The sequence below is a fragment of the Anoplophora glabripennis genome, unplaced genomic scaffold, assembly GCF_000390285.2.
Source record: "Anoplophora glabripennis isolate ALB-LARVAE unplaced genomic scaffold, Agla_2.0 scaffold698, whole genome shotgun sequence".
Lineage (NCBI taxonomy): Eukaryota > Metazoa > Arthropoda > Insecta > Coleoptera > Cerambycidae > Anoplophora > Anoplophora glabripennis.
This window is the reverse complement of record NW_019417319.1, coordinates 53081-73334: the sequence shown is the minus strand read 5'-3', so window position 1 is coordinate 73334 and position 20254 is coordinate 53081. Positions and strand designations below refer to the sequence as shown.

The 20254-nt window shown below is 31.4% G+C and overlaps 1 protein-coding gene across 2 annotated transcripts in view; it reads left to right on the top strand.

The window, feature by feature from the left end:
- LOC108912936 overlaps positions 1-20254 on the top strand; it is a 56569-nt gene that overhangs the window by 23649 nt on the left and 12666 nt on the right. For both annotated transcript variants that reach the window (XM_018718367.1, XM_018718368.1), the window contains exons 5-6: positions 5190-5375; positions 19987-20217. In XM_018718367.1, coding sequence (XP_018573883.1) covers positions 5190-5375; positions 19987-20217 — 417 coding nt within the window. The remainder of the gene's footprint in view (positions 1-5189; positions 5376-19986; positions 20218-20254) is intronic.

Here is a 20254-nt window from a genome sequence, read left to right as displayed (position 1 = left end):
TGCATACCAAAAGACATTCAGAAAAATATAAGTATACATAAAATACAAATATTTTAACTTCGTAGGAAACATTCTAGATAATTATTAAACCTATTATTATCATTTAGAGAAGTTTAGATTATAATTTTTCCCCATCATAATTCTATACATTTCAGATAAACTATATGTGACATATTTTAACAAATACCAACATAAAGACAATACATATATATCAATGCTTTTGTTCTAACCTACCTTAAAATTATTAAATGGATGTTATTATATGACTACAGAAACCATAATGTGCCCGAACGTCGTTAAAACACAAAAATATATTTTGAATAAAATCATTGTCGTATTATTATTATTAGCAAAATACGGCTTTCAAAACCTTTAGCAATGGAAATCTTGAAAAGGTCTTTGACGTAACTTTTGTAATCCCATAATTTATATAAATCGCGCTATAGAAATAAATCTTCTATATAGGAGAAATGTTGCGATTATAAATACATTAAATATAGGAGACATACAGATTTTTTTTTTGAAAAACAGATAATCACTTAAAAATTTAAACAAGTATTGAATCGTAAACAACAAGTCAATTAATGTTTTGAGGAAATTTTATAATACGAGGTTTGTACAAAATTTAGTATCTATGTTTGCCACCAAAAAACGCTCATGTCAGAACAAAAAGCGATGTCGCAGTTAATTCTTTGTACTCACAATTTAGCTGTGTGAGCATCGAGTATTATCAATCACAAATTGGGATGACGTATATGAGAAACACACAGTAGGAGATTTGGGACTATTATTTAAATTCAGACTAGTCAAACACCGTACCAGTGCTTACATCTAAAGTGAAGAACGAAACTCTTGCAAGAGAAAATATTATCAGAACGTACAGAAATAGTTGGATTAATATTCTTAGAGATACTCAGGCATCTCTAAAATCTTTGGCATATCCGAAAATGACGTCTAAAGTGAAATGGGACTTCCTGGATGGGGGGAGGGGTGTTTGGAGGGAAATTGACGAAGTAGCTGGGAGGGCTTTACTATATTGATTGGTCCGAAATCTGTTCTACCGTAAAAAAGATTTGAATGATTTGCTGATGTACCAATAAGGGAAGATTTGCTTTAAACTACCGTATAGAAAAGAGAACTGCAACAAGTAAAAATTTGTTACATAGTGACAGTAGAGCAACAAACGCAACCACCAACCTTAGGAAAAATGAAAGGTTTACTTTAGTTTACAATGTTGCAACCAATGGCAAACGTGACACTAATTCAACGCAAGAATGTGTCCTTTTAAATGCGATTCCATACAGTTGAAATTGCTGCGTCAGAAAAAACTTTTAGATCAAGAGAAACAAGTACTTTTATGGACAACCAAAATTGAGATTTAATATAAACAATTTCATAAAATATCATGCAGCAAATGCAAGTGTACACTGCTTCTAGCCACCAAAGTTTTTTATATTCAAATAAGAAAGACCTGATGTTTACGATGAATGTCGTATGTTTATTATAACGAGGACTTAAAGGAAATGATCAAACAAAATCGCCGTTTTACTCTTTATACACTCTTGGTACATGCCACATTAATTTTAATCATAAATCATAAAATCCATGCCAGATGACTGTAAACAAGTGGTTGTACTAGATGGGAGAGTTCTATGAACTTGAAATGCAGTAGTTCATCTGATATTACGAAAAACGTTTAACTTGGATCTGATTCGATGTAGAATAATAAGTATTCATAATGGATCAAAAACAAATGTGTTTCATGGAAGTTTATTTAAAAACTGAAGTGGTAGTACATTCTGGTCGAAACACTGGTATAAAAGATGTAATGAAATTAAAGATTAATTAATACTATACAAATTCCAATAAGGCCCGTTTACAGGCAAACAAATAATGTGAGGCGGGAAAGATGGGACCATCGATAAAGGAAGTAAAAAAAAAATAGGTGGGCAAATAATCACTTTTTTATTACTGGAAACATAGTCTTCATATATTATGAAAGGATTTAGATACATTTAAGTACCTAAAATTTATGACCTACTAATTTTTCATTAATTGTGAATTTGCTTTTAAATAGTTTAATAGTTATTAACATGGAATACGTAGAACGTTTAATGTTAATTTTTATTTATTTAAATATTTATTACATTATAAAAAAAAATAAAAAAACAAAGCAAAGAGAGATCAAAGGACTATTTTATTTCACAACATTTTTAATTAATCCGTTTTACTTTTTAAATAACAAATATTTTTAAATGTAGGTCAGTCAGTAAAATAATGTAGTAAATTTGATATTTCACAGAAAACTATTTTATTTTATTATAGCTGAAAAAATATCAAACTATTTTGATGCATTGTAAAAGGAAAACATAAATACCTTTTCTAGACCGATCAACGTCTCTTTTTTAGGGGGAAAAAAGGAAATTTTTTCCTTGGCTTTTTTTAGTTGGAATTGTTAAGGGGGTTTTTATTGATTGAAAAAAAATAAATGCGTGAGCAGGGGCGGCGGAGGGTTGATTTGGGGGGTTGAAAAGTTATGAAAAATTGTATCATTGGGATTTCTGGCGAAAGTTGACATCAAGCAAAAAAGTATCCAATACAAAAGTTGTAAATCATGCAAAAATCTACAACTTTTGTAGAAGTCACTTTTTAAGATAACCTGAAAATTTCCGAGAAAAATGTAAAAAACAGGTTTTTTCTGATTTTTCGTTTTTTATTTCTCATTTCCCCTAAAATAATTTAATTTTGACGAAGCTTGGTGAAAGTATACCTTTCTCTGCCTTAAATAACCTCAAATTTTTTTAGATAAAAAAATCGAGAAGTTTATGAGATATTCACTTTTTTCGGCCTGAAACACTTTTTTTTGAAAGAAAAATTCTACTTAAAAAAATCATCGTACAGAGTTCTGCCGGTAATCATTTTTTTTTGTTTTGACATATACTTTTTGGTGAAATAAAAAAAGTTGTAATCACAGTTCAAAAACATGCTAAAAAATGCAAAAAAAGTAAAAAATTACTTGCAGCAATGAATTTTTCAGTAATTGTTGATAATTTGTTTAAATTAAAAAAAAACAGAAACTGAATACACCATTCAATTGTACGAAAAAAATACAAAAAAAAGCTGTCTCACTGTTTGACCCAAAACTATTTTTGTACAGTATTGCTATAATCATAAGAGTGAATAAATAAAATGATTTTAATAATTTTTTCCCCGTAGGATCGATTAGTGTACTTATTTTTAAAAGTTTGATAAATTCATAGATATACAGTATGTCCAAGATAAGGATGGAATAGCATTAGGATCTAGAAAACGGTAAGAGATACAGGGTAGCTCAGATTAGAAAAAAAAGTTGTGTTTTTTTATACCTAACAATATGCTGTTTAGAAAGTTTTAAAATTCCGGGCAGTTCCGGAGATATCCGGAAAAAACCGAAATTTTGCAAAATTGTTTAATTTTTCTGGCTTTATTTGAAAACGAATTTTAAAATAAATTACATATTTACAATGCTACTTTTTTCGCTCAATACAATGGCGTCAACATTTTTGCAATCCGACGTTTCGTCTTCGAGAGGCCATCATCGGGTTAATTTTTTTAATTATGTCGCTGCTATTTTTATGACAAAATCTAGTCATTTTTAATTTTGAATTAGAGGATATTACTATTGTAATCGTTTAAAAAGCAGCTTGTTTTACCGATAATTTTTAATAATTTTTTCCTGAGTACGGCTCTGAACGTTTTCAAAATATCTATTGGATGAAGTCATAACAGTATAAAAGTCAAACCGCGCAAAATATCCAACAATTTTTTACTCCTGTCTCTCCTCCAATAGATACAGGTATTTTGAAAGCGTTCAGAGCCGTACTCAGGAAATATTTTTAATGATAGCTAAAACAAGCTAAAAGCTTTTTAAACGATTACAATAGTAATATCCTCTAATTCAGAATTAAAAATTAGATTTTGTCATAAAAATAGCAGCTACGTATTTAAAAAAATTAACCCGATAATGGCCCCTCGAAGACGAAACGTCGGATTGCAAAAATGACGCCATTGGATAGACCGAAAAAAGTGGCAATGTAAATATGCAATTTATTTTAAAATTCGTTTTCAAATAAAGCCAGAAAAAAATAAAACGATTTTGCAAAATTTCGGGTTTTCAGATTTCGCGTCAACAGTAGACTTTGCAGTTAATACTTTGTATTGCTGAAATCTCAAATCGTCCAGAGATAATTTATCATTTGAGCATTTGTAATTCGACTTAGATGTTTTTAGCAATACTGTACAAAAATAAAGTTTTGGGTCAAACAATGAGACACAGTTTTTTTTTATTTTTTTCCGTAGAATTGAATAGTGTAATCAGTTAACAACAATACAATCACTTTTCGATTTTTTTGTAGTAATTTTTATCTTTACGTAATAAAGTCAGCCTTATTCAATACCCTGTACCTGGAATTGACCTATAGACCAGGAATTCAGGAGTTTTCGGACTCGAACTTCAGATTCGCAATCAGCGACCGCAAAAACTCGAAGTAACAAAATTAAGGCAAAAATATTACATAGAAAAATGTGTAATTTTAAGGGGTAGGTGGTTCCCAACCCTTTGTGGGATAACTTATTTTACCTTTTTTTGGTATGTTCTCTATCAGCCTGCATTTATATATTTGGTAGAATAAAATACAAGGCTATAGTTTTTCACATTGTTTTTGCACTAACATTCGTCATTTGATTTTGAGCGTGGAATTAACCCCCTCATAGGGCTGGGTGCGTATTTAATTTGTATATATTTCTTTCCAATGCTTAAAATATTATTTCAAAATGTTTTTTCAAAGTATTTACAAATTGTAGCCTCTCATTATAGAGACCTTATCCTCACTATTTCACCCTATTTTAAGGTATATTTTAGCGTTTTATTAAAAAATTCCTTGGTAAATCGGTTTTTGAGCTGTTGATTTGGAATTAGCATAAAAAAATACCCAAGATCTATGTAGATACTCATGTCTCTGGTACAGAACTTTTTTTTCTTGGGCTGTGTAAGTTAAAAAAAATGTACCCCTTTTATTATCTGATAATTATATAGAGTCTATACCTATAATTACCACTCCATTTTCTGTACACAGTTCCGTCGCTGCAACAGGGCCGGATCTTACTTTGCCGCATGTGAATGTAACAGTAACTACGTATTTCCTTTTCAGACGTTGTCATCATAACATCAGATTTCTCCACATTTGCTGGAGTTCTATCTGGAATAGCTGTACTATCAGGGCTTATATGTTTCGTGCTTCATTTATTTAATCAGAATTTGTACGGAACTCGCCACCATCGGCATAGATTTGGTAATGCAAATTTGGCACCGCCTATTTTATTTTCTAGCGATCCAGGTAAGGAATTTGCATTTTATTGAGTGTTCCTTTGCTGTCGAATCAATAAGTATGTCTGCAACCAATTTCAGTAACTACAGCAGTTAATAATGTCTAATATTAGACTGGTTTTCGAATAAAAACAAATATATGTATACCTGCTACCAAGCATAACAGTTACTAAAGTACATGGCAATAAACTAAATGTAGATACCTGTTCCACTTTCGATTTTTAAGAGTGTGAATTTATTTAGTAACATGAGGATTTTTTTAATATATTTGCTTCTAACTTTCTAGTTATTTTCTCGTATTTTTATATTAGTATGCGTTTGTTAGTTAACTATTTTTTCTTAAATGTTATATTTCAGTATTCTATGATCACAAAATAATTTTTCTACAAAACTGTTAAAAGTGGGCTTTTTAATTGTCATTTTTGATGTTAAAAATGTCATTTTTTGACACGCGTGTTAAAAGTAAGTTACTTTTAACACTAGTGTTAAAAGTAAATCAAAGTTTATTTAAATTTTGTTTTGAAAATTAATAAAACGTTTTAACAAACACATGAACAACTTTTTATTTTAAATAAGTACAAACCAACATTTTAACTAGTTATTACTATTAACATTTATAGTAAAATTAGAACAATTTGAAATTGTAATTCCCTGCGGAGTCATCATACTTAAGTTGGTTTTACTGTCAACATGTGTGACACATCTATTTTCTGTAGAAATACTACTGGTAGTACTGGTGGTCTTGCTAGTAGTTGCAGCAGTAGGAAGTATTTGGCACGCAATTTCCTTCTTCTGTTCCAGTGAATTTTCAATGTAGCCTTCAGCTACCGTCGAAGATTTCCATCCTCCATGTCTCTTGATGGTAGTAAGATTTGCACCAGAATCTGCTAACAATGTCGCCGATGAACGACGAAAACAGTGTCCGGTGTAGAGTTGAGGATTTGGTAGATTCAAGAACTCTGCAATGTCGGCAGGCATTTTACCAAACATGTTAATTCCGACTGGATTCTTCACACATTTATTCTTCATATATTTAAGAAAAAGTCGTCTATGGTCAGCGTTGGGTGGCCGGAGTGCCATATACTTTCTAAAAAAGTTTAAATAGAATTCACCAACAACACTGAAAGTCCGAGGCACTTTCGTTTTAGTATCTGGTATGGTCACAACAACCGAAGTGCCCAAATATTCGATATTGTCGATGGTCATCTGACACAATTCCTCCCGGCGACACGCCCCGAAGACACCCACTATTGCTGCGACTTTCATCATCAGATACTTTTCGTCTTCTGCTTCTGTGAGAAATTTGTCGATATGCGTCTTCGTCAAAACTTTTGACTTTTTTGCTTGATATCCTTCACCCTTCCGTTTTAAAAAAGCAATAAGTTTATAATGTTTGCTTATATCTTGATCTTGCTTTATTTTTAACATAGTTTTGATCATGGAATAATTTGACCACAGCGTTGACGATTTCCATATCTTGGCTTTTTCCTCAAAATATGCCAGTAAAACACTTTCGTTACATTTCCCAGGGACCTTTTNTTTTTTCTACAAAACTGTTAAAAGTGGGCTTTTTAATTGTCATTTTTGATGTTAAAAATGTCATTTTTTGACACGCGTGTTAAAAGTAAGTTACTTTTAACACTAGTGTTAAAAGTAAATCAAAGTTTATTTAAATTTTTTCCGTAACTAACAACAGCACTGGTTGCTACGAAAATTTTGGTTCATAAACACTGCGATCTGTGTGGTATTTTTTGATTTCTTATTTTTATTGAGTTTAAAATTCTTCCGATTGTTTTGTAGAAAAAATAGTGTATGATATACGTGTTAAAAGTGATTTTATTTTGTTCGTGAAGTTAAAAAACTCGCTACGCTCGTTTTTTAATCATCTTCACTCACAAAATAAAATCTTACTTTTAACACGTATATCATAAACAGCTATTTCTCGCAATTTCCTTATTTTATTCTTAAAAAATTCGGCAAAATTCCCTATCTGGAATATACATTTTTGCACTCTGGGAATTCAAAACGCTATTTAATCTATACTTGCGGATAGTAAAGAGTGACACGAATTAAATTTGCGTTTACTCCCCTGGAATTAAATGTACTTAAGCAAATTTGACATTACTGACATAAATCAATATCTTCATTAATTTTGAACTTAACACAGCCAAGAAAGTTATATTCTCAAGGCTGCTTTGATCATTAGAGATCATCAATTGAATTGATCATCAATTATAGAACTTTGATATATTTACTTGACTGATGGTATTACACTAAGGCCGACATCTTTTCTAAGTGTATTTCGCAAAACTCAATTTCAGAAAATTTCAATTACATCTCAGTAATTTTAACTTTTAACAAGGTGCATTACTTGTACTTCAAATTAATTATTTCTATTTTAAAAAGTTTAAAAAATTATATGTAGGTAAGAGAAAGAGAAAATTGATTTTCAGAAACATAATTTATATGTGCCAGACAGTTATTTATTATAAGTATTCGTCACCGTTTTTAAAATTTAAGTAATTTGAGTTAGATTTTACAGTCAAAACTGAAACATAGTATAAAATATTTCACGTGAAAAGCTATTCTAAAATAAAATTCGCTGTTATTCAATTCACGCTTCTGAAATCTGTATAGATAGTGTAATTCATACCTATATATTATTTTCTAAAATACATATTTATCAAATATCACGTTACGTGCCGTTCTCTAAATTTCAAAATTGGAAACACTTTTTATTTGTTCTTAAAAACAAACATGAACAACAAAATACAGAACAGAAAGTTTTAGAATAAAATTATATCTAAAATTGTTTTTATTGAGTCACGGTTGTTTAAAACTTGCTTAATTTTCTGAATTTTAATTGTAGCAATTTATTTTCAATTTATATATTTATCCGCAAATTTCACCGACAACGTTCGACTGCATATTCACGACAATAAATAAATACGATCTACTAAAAATAAAGTTAAATAAAAACTTTTTGGTTTTGGACCATTATGACGTAGGTATTATTTCTTAAAGTTTTAGTCAAGTCGATGTACTGGGTGATAGTTTTCTTCGGTTACTTCTCCCTTTTAGCGGTCAAAACATTTACAGTGGTCGTATTTTTTAAAACGGGCAGCAACATTGAAAAGGTCATTTTAATTAAAAAAAAATGTCTGTTAAGAAAATCGCCTACAGAAAGCCATTCTTGAGAAAAATGGCATTATTTGCAGGTCTGTATGTTTCGGTTTGCGTAGCAGTGTCACGGATTAAAACTTTCAGTTCAGTAGGCGATGAAAACAAGATGTTAATTGCTGTGGCTATATCAGGTAATGTCATTAGGTATTGTCGTGTTTCTTTAGGATTCTCATCACTCCACACATGCAAATTATGAAGTGTCCGCAGTGTATAATAATCCGAATAAATGTGCTAAATTTTAACGCGATCCGTAAAAGGGTTATGAAGTTATTAATTAAATTAGCTTTATTTTTACAACTTTAAAGTGTTAGTGATGACTTTTGAAATGTGTGATGTTTAGGAACAACGATGCAACGTAATATTTTGCTTGAAACTGGGGAAAACTTTCACGGAAATGTTTCAACTTTCAAAACAAACTTAAAGAGATCATACTCTGGGTCGTACGCAATGTTATGAATGGTTTTCACGATTTATAAGTGGTCGTCAGTCAAATAAAGATGATCCTTCACTAGGAAGGCCTTGGACTTCAACTGATGACTCCTGCATTCAGAAAGTCAAATATTTAGTGCCTGCAAATGAATGACTGACTGTCAGAAAAATTGCAGAAGAGGGTAGCATGTCAACTGGGTCATACCATGAAATTTTGACTGAAAAATTGAAGATGCGTGGAGTTGTAGCAAAATTTGTTCCTCGTTTGATGACCGAACAATAAAAATAAAATCGTGGGGACGTTTGTCGGCAACTCCTTGAACAATCCAATGACAATGAAACATTCATTCAAAGGATCATAACGGGAGACGAAAGCTGGGTTTACGGCTACGACATAGAGTTAAAAGTTCAAACATTAACATGGATTGGTAATGGATCTGCACGCCCAACAAAAGTCTCAATTCACTTTTCACACTCTCAATCCTCACTTTTTTTCGACTTTAGTGGAATCGTGCACTTTGAATTCTTGCCTCAATGTGAAATAGTGAATCGTGTGTATTATCAAGCCATTTTACAACGGTTACATGAAAAAATACGCAAAAAGAGACGAAATTTGCACCATGACAATGCGCCCGTAGACTCAGCTTTGTTAGTTCGTCAGTTTTGTGCAAACAATTATATTAGTGTCCTCCCTCATCCTCCTTACTCGTCAAACCTGGCTCCTTGCGATTTTTCCTTATTTCATACATTAAAGGCAGACTATTTCAAATGATGCTATACGGGACTGCTCCGCGAAATGAAAACACCGCTAGAAAAAGGGTGTGAATGGGCGAGAGGAATACTTTGAATGAGACAAGAATCAATGATGTATAAAATTAACAATAAAGTTAAAAAAATTAAGTTCGGTTATTTTCGTTATTTTCTAAACAAACCTCGTATTTGAGATTATTTATTTTTGTCATAATTTTCTGTTTATAAGGCGTTGGTGAAACACTGATTTAAATTTGCTCCTTAGGTACATATGTGGCGCAGAAAAATATCTACTTCTATTACTTTGCAAATATTGTATATTAAACATTTATGATGAGAGCTTGTATTATTTTTTGAGATTTTTTCCGAATTTGCTGGAGTTTAAGAAAACCTTGTTTACAGTTCGCATTTCTTATTGTGTCGGTAAAATGCAATAATTAATGATAACGCCATTGTGTCGCCTTTACAATGGGAAGGGCCATTTCCGACTGACATTGTGACGTGCTTAAGTTACGTAATCCAGTTCTCAAGGCAGTTTCACAATTTCTGTTCATCCTCTTCATAAATTAATCACCAGCCATTTGTTTGCTCTAGGGCGTTATCCTTAATAGTACGTTAGTATCAATTTTCATTTTACTCAGACATATTTTGATGTTATATAATATATATATATATTATTACACATTAATTTGGAAAAGCTGTTCCTTTATACAAATATATATACATAAAAAACTATTTCAAGATACATACGAGACATTTTCTTATTTATAACTGATTTTAAAAAAATTACAAGTTGGTATTAGATTTCATATTTTGTAGAGATACTCGGCAAAATAATATAAAGTTATAAAAAATTTTTCATAGTTTTATGTTCCAAAAAAAAATAGAATTTATGAAACTGAGAAATAGGCAAAATATACATTTTTTTAATGGAGCACCTTGTATATTTAAGAGTTTTAGAGAGTTTTTTAGGAATATAGTGATATGGATAATATAGAATATGAAGATGTGTATTAGATGAACATAGTTGAATAACATTATATCCAAGTACTTAAAATTGATTAAAAAATTTATGTTAAGCCTATATCTGAATGACTATTGAAATAAATGAAAAAAAAAATTAAATAATAATAAAATATAATTTTTACTCTTGCATTTGGTTTTTTTTCGAAATATAAGAATAATAACAGGAATGGTAATTTGTACCCTGTACATTCACTAAATAAATAAAGTACAACTTCTATGAAATGTTATACGTTTAGTTACAGAAATTGGTTGTTGTCCTGTGTTATCGAAGCTTTAATAATGGAATTGAAATAAAACTTTAATAGAGTAGTACCTACATATTTACTGGAAATGGATGTATTATTAACGAAAAAAAAATTCTCCAACATCCCACATTATTATGTATACAGTGTGGATACAAATTGTGGAATATTGCTTATATTTCTTAAAATATTCGTCATATCAAAAACATGTTTTAATAGAAGTGTTAGGGGAAATTATTTCCCGTTTAGTGATATCAAGAAATCTTTCGTAGCACAAAAAATGTGGTTGCCAAGATAACCGACTTAATTTTTTTAAACGGCACCATATATTTTTGGTAAAAATTAATACATTGGATCTTTCTAAATACGATACAATACAATTTTAATGGGGTCACATAAGAAAAAAAAACAAAAAATTTAAGTTTTCTATTATGCTTTTGACACTGTTTATCAAAATAATTATTAACATCAAGTTAGCCATGCCAAAATCAGAACAATGCAAAACTGTCACTAGCTGTCAGTTGCTTGTAATTGTGTGCATTATTGCAGTAAACGTACTTTTTTACTCAATTTTCTGTGTACTTAAGTTCTTAGTAAGTTATAATGTCGTTTGAATTAAGTGAAACAGAAAGAATACAGGTTTTAATGGTAGTGGGATATGGTGACAGGAAAAGGACACAGCGGGAAGTATGCAAGTTGTTTAACGAACTTCATCCAAACAGACCTCAAATAACCACAATCTTGTGTTTCTAAATTGTTAAAAGAATTTAACGAGACGGGAAGCGTTAAAAACAAATTACATACAGGGCGGCCAAAAACAGCTACTGATGACGATACTACTTTAAATGTGCTTCTGTCAATACAAGAGAACCCACATTTGTCCAGTCGGAAAGTTGGTAAGGTGCAAGCCATTGCACACCGTTCTATGTTGAAACAGCTCCACAAGGAAAAGTTTCATTCATACAAGATGCAGCTCGTTCAAGAACTTGTGCAAAATAATTTTGCAAAACGTGTTGAATTTTGTAACACTGTTAGATAAATTTAACATGGATTTGGAATTTGGCAAAAAGATTGTGTTCACCGATGAAGCCACTTTTATGCTTCATGGATTTTATAATAAACAAAATTATCGATATTGGTGTCAATAAAATCCTCACTGGATACGAGAAACTCGAACCCAGCGATCAGAAAAAATTAATGTCTGGACAGGTACAGGTATACTACGAAATAATATTATTGAACCATTTTTTATTAATGGGAACCTAACTGCCGATAAATATTTGTTGAGATAACAAATTGTACCTGCTGTGGAGGCCCTAGGTCCAATTCATCAAATGTGGTTTCAGCAAGATGGAGCCCCTCCACATTATGGAAGGGCCATAAGAGAATATCTAAATGAAATGTTTCCTGCAAGGTGGATAGGTCGCGGAGGTGCCATTAAATGGCCAGCAAGGTCACCCGATTTCAATCCGTGTGATTATTTTTTGTGGAGTTACTTAAAATATATAGTCTGCAAAGAAAGACCAGTAGATCTTGGCAAACTTGAGTGATTCGTTTTTAAAGAGACTAAGAATGTGCCTGAACAATAATGGCCGTCATTTTGAACATTTAATTAATTAGTTCACATCCGTTCCACTTTTTCATTTTTCCTATTAAAATTAGCTTCAAACGATGATCTTTTGATTTTTTGACTCCTTACTTTAGGACATAAAATAAAGTTATAAAAATTGAATTTACTGTATTTTTTTCTTATGTGACCCCATTAAAATTGTATTGTATCGTATTTAGAAAGGTCCAATGTATTAATTTTCACCAAAAAAAGTATATGGCGCCGTTTAAAAAAATTAAGTCGGTTACCTTGGCAACCACATTTTTTGTGATACGAAAGATTGCTTGATATCACTAAACGGGAAATAATTTCCCCTAACACTTTTATTAAAACATGTTTTTGATATTACGAAAATTTTAAGAAATATAAGCTATATTCCACAATTTGTATCCACACTGTATATTCAATATTTTTTTATTATCCAGGCAAATATGTAATATATTAGACTACTGTTATAATACCTACCTACGTAATTTCAAGTAATCTAACTGCGATTATTACATATTTATTATAAACCCATAAAAAAATTAAAAGATTAAAGTTCATATTTTATCTGTTTTACCAAAGGAGCGAATATATTTACTTTTTAGTTACCGTAGCAAAATGTGGAAACTTGTTTTCTAAATATACATCCATTTCTATGAATGACAGATATAAAAAAATTTGAAACTTTAAAATAAAAATATTTAAGAAATTATTAGGCTTCGAAATGAGTTGTATAATTTGCCTGATATGAGATGTATTAAATGATTAGTAACAGTAGAACTTTTCATAAACTTAAATTTTCTTAGTAGATTTAATAAAGAATATCTGTGTATGGGAAGTTTATCTTAGATTTTAGAGACTGTTGGTACCTATAAGATCCAGTTAATTATTTAGATTTGTCACATAAATATCTAGAATAGACTGAAATGCTTGAGTATACACATGAGTAAGTAGGTACCTTCCCAACTAGTGTTAAAACTATGTCAAAACTTTTTAAAACAACATCTGAAAAATCAATTAGTACTTAATACTTTTTAAAGTATTAATAAAATTTTAAATCAGTTAAATATCTATAAACACATTATACTTTACAAAAAAAGTATTACTGTTACAAGTTATGTCTATTTGATGTGAACACTTCTCGATGTTTACACTACAAACAACATTGTCAAAACAAACAGTAAATAACTAAGGACTTAAAAGAAAAATATTAGTGTTAGTTGGAGAACAGATTAAACTAAAAGTATTGTGATTATAATTTCTGGTTTCTAGGTGGATTCAGCATTTATGCCACATTATACAGTTATTACAGTTTTTCCATCTTAGAAAGCATTCTAGACAGTGCATTTATGATTTTCTTTTTGTAATAATTTTAATCTATTCTTTACTTCGCTCGTAAGACTCGCGAAATTGAAAACTTTTCCTTCATTATTAAGTAAGTTTTTATATTACTTATTTTCACTTTAACTTTAAATTTTACTTTTAACTTATCAATTTTTCATCAGAGTGACAATGTCCCTTTTCCCAAAAAATCCAGCTACGAAGGTGTCTTTTAATCGATAATACTTCTGACTTGCTAAAGGATGAAGCTTTAATAATGGGACATAGTTTCCTTTTAAACCCAAAATTGAGCCAAATGCATTAGTCAAATATTATTATTTTTTAATATGCTTACAAATGGTCAAAACCAACAGAAAATCTAATTTGAACAATATTTTGTCAATCATGTTAAAAATAAGGTAGAAAATATCCGTAGAAATATCTTATGACAAAAATTCTAAATCAGTAAATATTACTACTTACGTTTGTATGATGATTTAAAGTAAAGTTGCCAAGGAATTTCCCATTGTCACTCTTAATGAAACACACTTAATTTTAATAAGTGTATAGTTACTTATACTGGAATGTTATAAAGGGTGTCCCAAAAGTAACGCAAGATAGAATTGTGAACCATTTTCATTCCGAAGAGTTGGCAATATCGTGCAGGATTACATGTTGTAACGAACACGTTGCGGTTAAACAGAATGGAGCGCTATACGACGGATGAGCGAGTGAAGGTTGTGAAAATTAATTATACGTACAGAGAGTGTGTAGCTGAGACTGTGCGCAAATTACGTGTTACCAAAAATATTGCTACGGTGAATGATGTGTCGAAAATTCCCGTAACCTCAGTGCGCCGTCGCTCACAGCATTTAAACATTTCAAAAAGCACAGTGCAGCGACTTTTAACAAAAGATCTGCATCTAGATCCATTAAAGATTTAGCTAACCCAGGAATTGAAACCAGACGACCATTTAATGCACCGGACATTCTTTGATTGGATGTTGAAGAATGGACGTGGAATGGAAGTGGACGGTGATTTTGCTAAGAAAATCATCTTTAGCGATCAGGTGCATTTCCATTTTAGTGGGTATGTGAATGAACAAGAAAAACTATCGAATTTGGATAGAGACAATCCTCGGGTCATTCAAGTACGACCACTATATACCCTAAGAATGACAGTGTGGTCCATTTTTTTTTAAATGAGGTTGGAAACGCAGTGACTGTAAACGGAGAACGATATCGAGAGATGCTATTGAACTTTTTGTGGGCTCATTTGGATGGCATAGATTTGGATGACATGTGGTTCTAGCAGTATGGTGCCACCTTACATACGACACGTGAAACTATCCACTTGTTACGGCATAAATTTAATTAATGACACACAACAGTGAAGTGACTTGGCCATAAAGTTCATGCGATCTTATGCTATGCCATTTTTTCCTGTAGGGTTTCGTTCAAAGTTTATTCTGCTCAAATGAATACCATTCCTGAATTAAAAGCAGAGATTCGGATAGTTATCAATGAAATTCAGGCGCAGGTATGCGAAAGCGTGATACAGAATTTTCTTAAAAAAAGTCGAGTACCTATGCCAAATGAGTAGGGAGGAGATTTGGCCAATATCCTCTTTCATATTTAATGGGAATGTCTTCTCTTTAAACACATGTAAAAATCTTGCCAATTTTTTAATTAATAAAATCTTTTTTCCTCATCTGAAATCCTGCGATTCTTTTGGGACACCCAGTATAAGTATACACAGCATATATGCAAAAAGATTCACTAGAAAATAGAAATATCAGAAAATTTACATCATTCACGTACAAGAAAAGTAAATTATTTTTGGCAATAGCTCAGAAATAATCGAACATTATTTATTCATATTTTGGTTAGGTAATAAGACCATTAAAGTACACTTTTTGGAAATAAATTATTACTAAAAAAATCAGTGGCATATATGTGAGAGATTTCTAACCTGTTTCACCCTTTAACTAACTATAAAGGTTACAAATTGATAATGAATCACCCTTCGTTTAGTGAAAATTAATCTCAATATTCTAGATTTTAATTTTCAAAATTACCATTAATTCTAGATTAAAGAAATTGCTCTTAACAAAAAAACTATCCTTTCCTGCTGTTACCAATTAGACTACTATTACCATATACAGAGCTGATTAGAAGCCAGTAATTTTGGTTGGAACAGTAATTTTATTTCCTTCACGTTAGCAATTAAATTTCGGTAAAATTAAAGATTATTGAACCAGTAAGATCAAGAGTACATTCTCTCAGCGGCTGGTGATTGATTTTATTCAACGAATCTTTGATCGCATTATCTAGAGCGTAGACGCAACAGGTCGTCGTTGTTCATTGTGAACGAATCATTAACATTGATGATACTAAGATTTAGGGTTGTCTAAGTTCGACTGTCACGTGGTTTCTAATCATTTATTAAGGCTCTGTACTACTACTAATGCGCTAAATACTTTATATATCTGGAAACCAAGAAATTATCTTCAATTCAAATTAAGGCGATATAAAAACAGATCCGTCAAATTTACCCCCCAAATAAACAAATTTTACATACAAAATACGTAATAGTCTTCATGGACGCTGGCAGAAACTTGTAAAGGAACCAAACCTTGTAAGAAGGAGTCGAACCTTGTAGAAAATATACTTATAACCAAAAAATCACAAAATTAATAATAATAAATATCAATATTTACAATTTCAATTTCGCGCTCACACCTAACTCAAAGAAGAAACACTTGAATTCCATTACACTGTGCTATTAATATTGCACCTGTATTTTCAAATATTGCACATCTCAGCGAAAGAAGTTATAAGTAGTGAAGAAAAAATATGTCCACCCTGAAGTTGACAAAATATATCTTATCCGCCGTTTTATTCTCAATTTTATTTATTTTCAAATTAGTACACCTATTTTACACAGAAAAGAAACAGAGTCAATTTAATGAAATAAATGTATGGTAATCATGCTGACGAATAATTTTAGCTGTTTACTAGATATTGAGAGTGTAATTCTATGACGGACGGGGCATTCCCACAACACCATCATTTAAAATCATTCATTCACACCCAAATCTGAAAACGGTGTAATTACTTTTCCCCTTGGCATAGGAATCACTATTATAATTGTTAATCTTCAAAAATTATTGAGATCCAGTATGAAGTAATGCGGAAATAAAATTTAAAAATAGGTAAAACTGTACAAAATTACTGGAAGAAAATTGCATACAGAAATTATATTTCGTAGAGTTTTAGAGAAAAATACTTCTTATTTCATCGACGAATTTCAGATTTCAGTGAGGTGCGCAAAATTTTGAAATAGAATAGAAATACTCAAATGTTTATCGTTTTAGTATAGTTTTAGTTAGGTAGGGACCGTTTAATTTGACCCATATATAAAAAATTGCTGCAGTTTCTTATCTGTGCAATAAATGTATAAAATTATAGTATATTTTTTATTTTTATAAAGTGAGTTGTAGTTAGGTGTAAAAAATGTAAACAAGACTTTCTCGGGCCAAACCAACCAATAAATCGAATATACCTCAGTACCAAAATGATACCTTAACAGAATTACGGGCCTTGAAATAATGTTTTGCTTGTTTTTTACAATCATTTTTTAAATTTAATATATTTCAATAAAACTTAGCATAAGAAATTTTTGGTAAAGCTAAATATGAATATAAGCTTACTTTTCACCAAACATAAATGACGCTAATATATAGCTTCATAACTTATCCAAAAAAAAATTTTGGAATGTACAGGGCTCTTACAAATACAATTTTGTAAAAAAAATCTCTAAAAGGGCAGTTCGAAAGTGATTTTAAAAATACACTTCTGCACAGCATTGGCAACTGGTCCACTGTAAAACCTGACCTTGCGCAAGTCAAAGCATCCAATCGGTGACCGGCACGGTAGCAAAGTGTAATAATAAATGACGGGACAAAAAATTGCACGAATTTATTTCCCAAGAAAATAAAATAAATAAAATTTTATAACACCTATTTTATATAAGCAAATTCAACTGCTTTTGCCGTTATTATTATTATTAATTAATTAAATACATGTGGTTTTAATTAATAAAATAATTTGACATACCTGATGTTCCAACAATTCTACAAAATTTTGTCCACCGACGTGTAAACACATTTGCACCCGTCTTACCCAGTTTCTATGAACTAACACAAATGTTGTCTTGCGTCACCATAGCGCAAATGTTGTCTCACTTTACCATAACACAAATGTTGTCTTGGTTCACCATAAATTAGAACCATATACATCAACCGAGTTGTTATTAACGTAAGCCATTTTTGACACTTGACTAATATAAACACTATCGCTAAAACATTAATACTAAATTTGGATTTCAGTATTCGGAATCGCCTGGGTCGAGGTGGAGATATCGCGAATAACGCTAGAGATTACAGTAGCCCAACGATGTAAGGGTTGAAAATACTTCAATTTTAATAATTTTTTCTCGGAACCCATAAGGATTTTACTAAAGAATTTTTTATATTGACTCCATCTATTCTCAAATCGCATCTATTCCCAAATTTTTTTGGATAAATTGTGAATCACCCTGTAATAGTTTCTGCGAAGTATAGATATTAATTTTCAACGGCAGTTATCATTTAGGGCTGTCAAGTATTCAGAGATATTCTAATCCAATTTTACTTCACTTCTTTGATAAAATAACTGGATATGTATTTAAGTTACTTTCCTTAAAATCACTACCAACAAGAAAAAACATAGCAAAAAACAGAATACTGTTTAAGGTATTCATAGCTTTTATTTGAACAACAAGCTTTTATTCCTACCCCTATGCCAAGTTTGTGTCACATATCTTAAAATATGAATAATTATAATAAGAAAATTAAAAATAAAACATCTCTTTTAAAGCCCGTAGCTTTTTAAAGGATAACGCCACTCTAGAGGTTAGAAAAAATGTGATTTTCAGGAGTTTTCAAGAACAAATTGTTAAAAGATATATCTACTGTCAGGAACAAAAAGGATTTATTGTACGTATATATTTTTAAGTAGTATTGTGAATTTTTTCAAACGTTTTGAATTTAAAATGGCCGCTGTAGGTGATGGCAAACCAAATGACACCCTTTATTCAGAGGGTTATATGGCCGGAAGCTGGAAGGGTTTCTTATTAACAGATGGTCCAGGAGCCAAACCAAAACTAAAATTTTGTGATATTATATACTAAAAGTTAAGTAACTTCGTAGGGAAATTAAAAAATATTAATAATTGTTGATTTAGTGAACATTCAAAGAAAAGTATCGAAAAAATTTTATATTAAATTGTCAATAACAACGAAAACTCTTAATCAATCGAAAACCCCCAATGATGTTCTCTGAATTATATTATTGTGCGGCCTTGTACAAAATTTTAAGTCAATTAATTAAAAACTTTTTGAATTATGTTTCTGTCCAGTTAAAAAAAAGTGGTTTCTCGAAAAATGCCTTTAAAGTTTTTTTTGCCATTCAGCATAGGAAATTCGTTCGTCAATCAGCGATGCCTGCACCATATAATTGGCCTTCTACATTGACATTTTCTTCATTCTGTTCTTTTCGGCTTGATCTGAGATTCAATCTGGCCTCTATAATAGCTAACACTCGCGGGCATTCTCACGAGTTACAATAAGCACTCGTGAAGTACTCTGCACTCCTGATTGGTTGCACTCCATCTCGAAAAAACTCGTATTCCCGATTTTTCCCCCACCTAAATCCTTTTTCCTTTATTATTCACATAATAAAGCATTGTTTAAGCATCCAAAAATCGACTATTTTCAAAATTCTAGGGTAGCTTTACCCCTTAAGGAAGCATTTTGGTACTGAGTTAATACCTGTGTATTTATCTGAGGAATCTATGAATAAATTTTTTACACCTTATATAAAACTTGTCCATTCAAGGGGGTAAATTTGACACGTCTCTGGAAAATCAGTGTCATTTAATGAAACCAAACTCAACATAACAAATTTACTGTATTACTGTTTACCTCAATGCACTGGTTGATCAAGTTACAAAATAACTGGTAAGGACTGTTCCAGGATCCTTACCGTTGCCTATCATCGACCGAAGTCTGACGTCCCGAGCGTCGAGCCATCGAACCTTCGCGTCCATGCCGTCGCGACGGGCCAGCAGTGCCCCTGGGTGTCGCGGCATTTCTGTGTCCGCCTCCCGTGCAGGTGCGGCCCGTGCCGCCGCCATCTTGCTGCTCTCCTACTGTCACGTGGCCCCCTACGAAGTCTCGTGTCATGAGAGAGCTGATACCAAATTCGGTATAGATGCATCTAGGCTGCACTGCACTATCTCAGT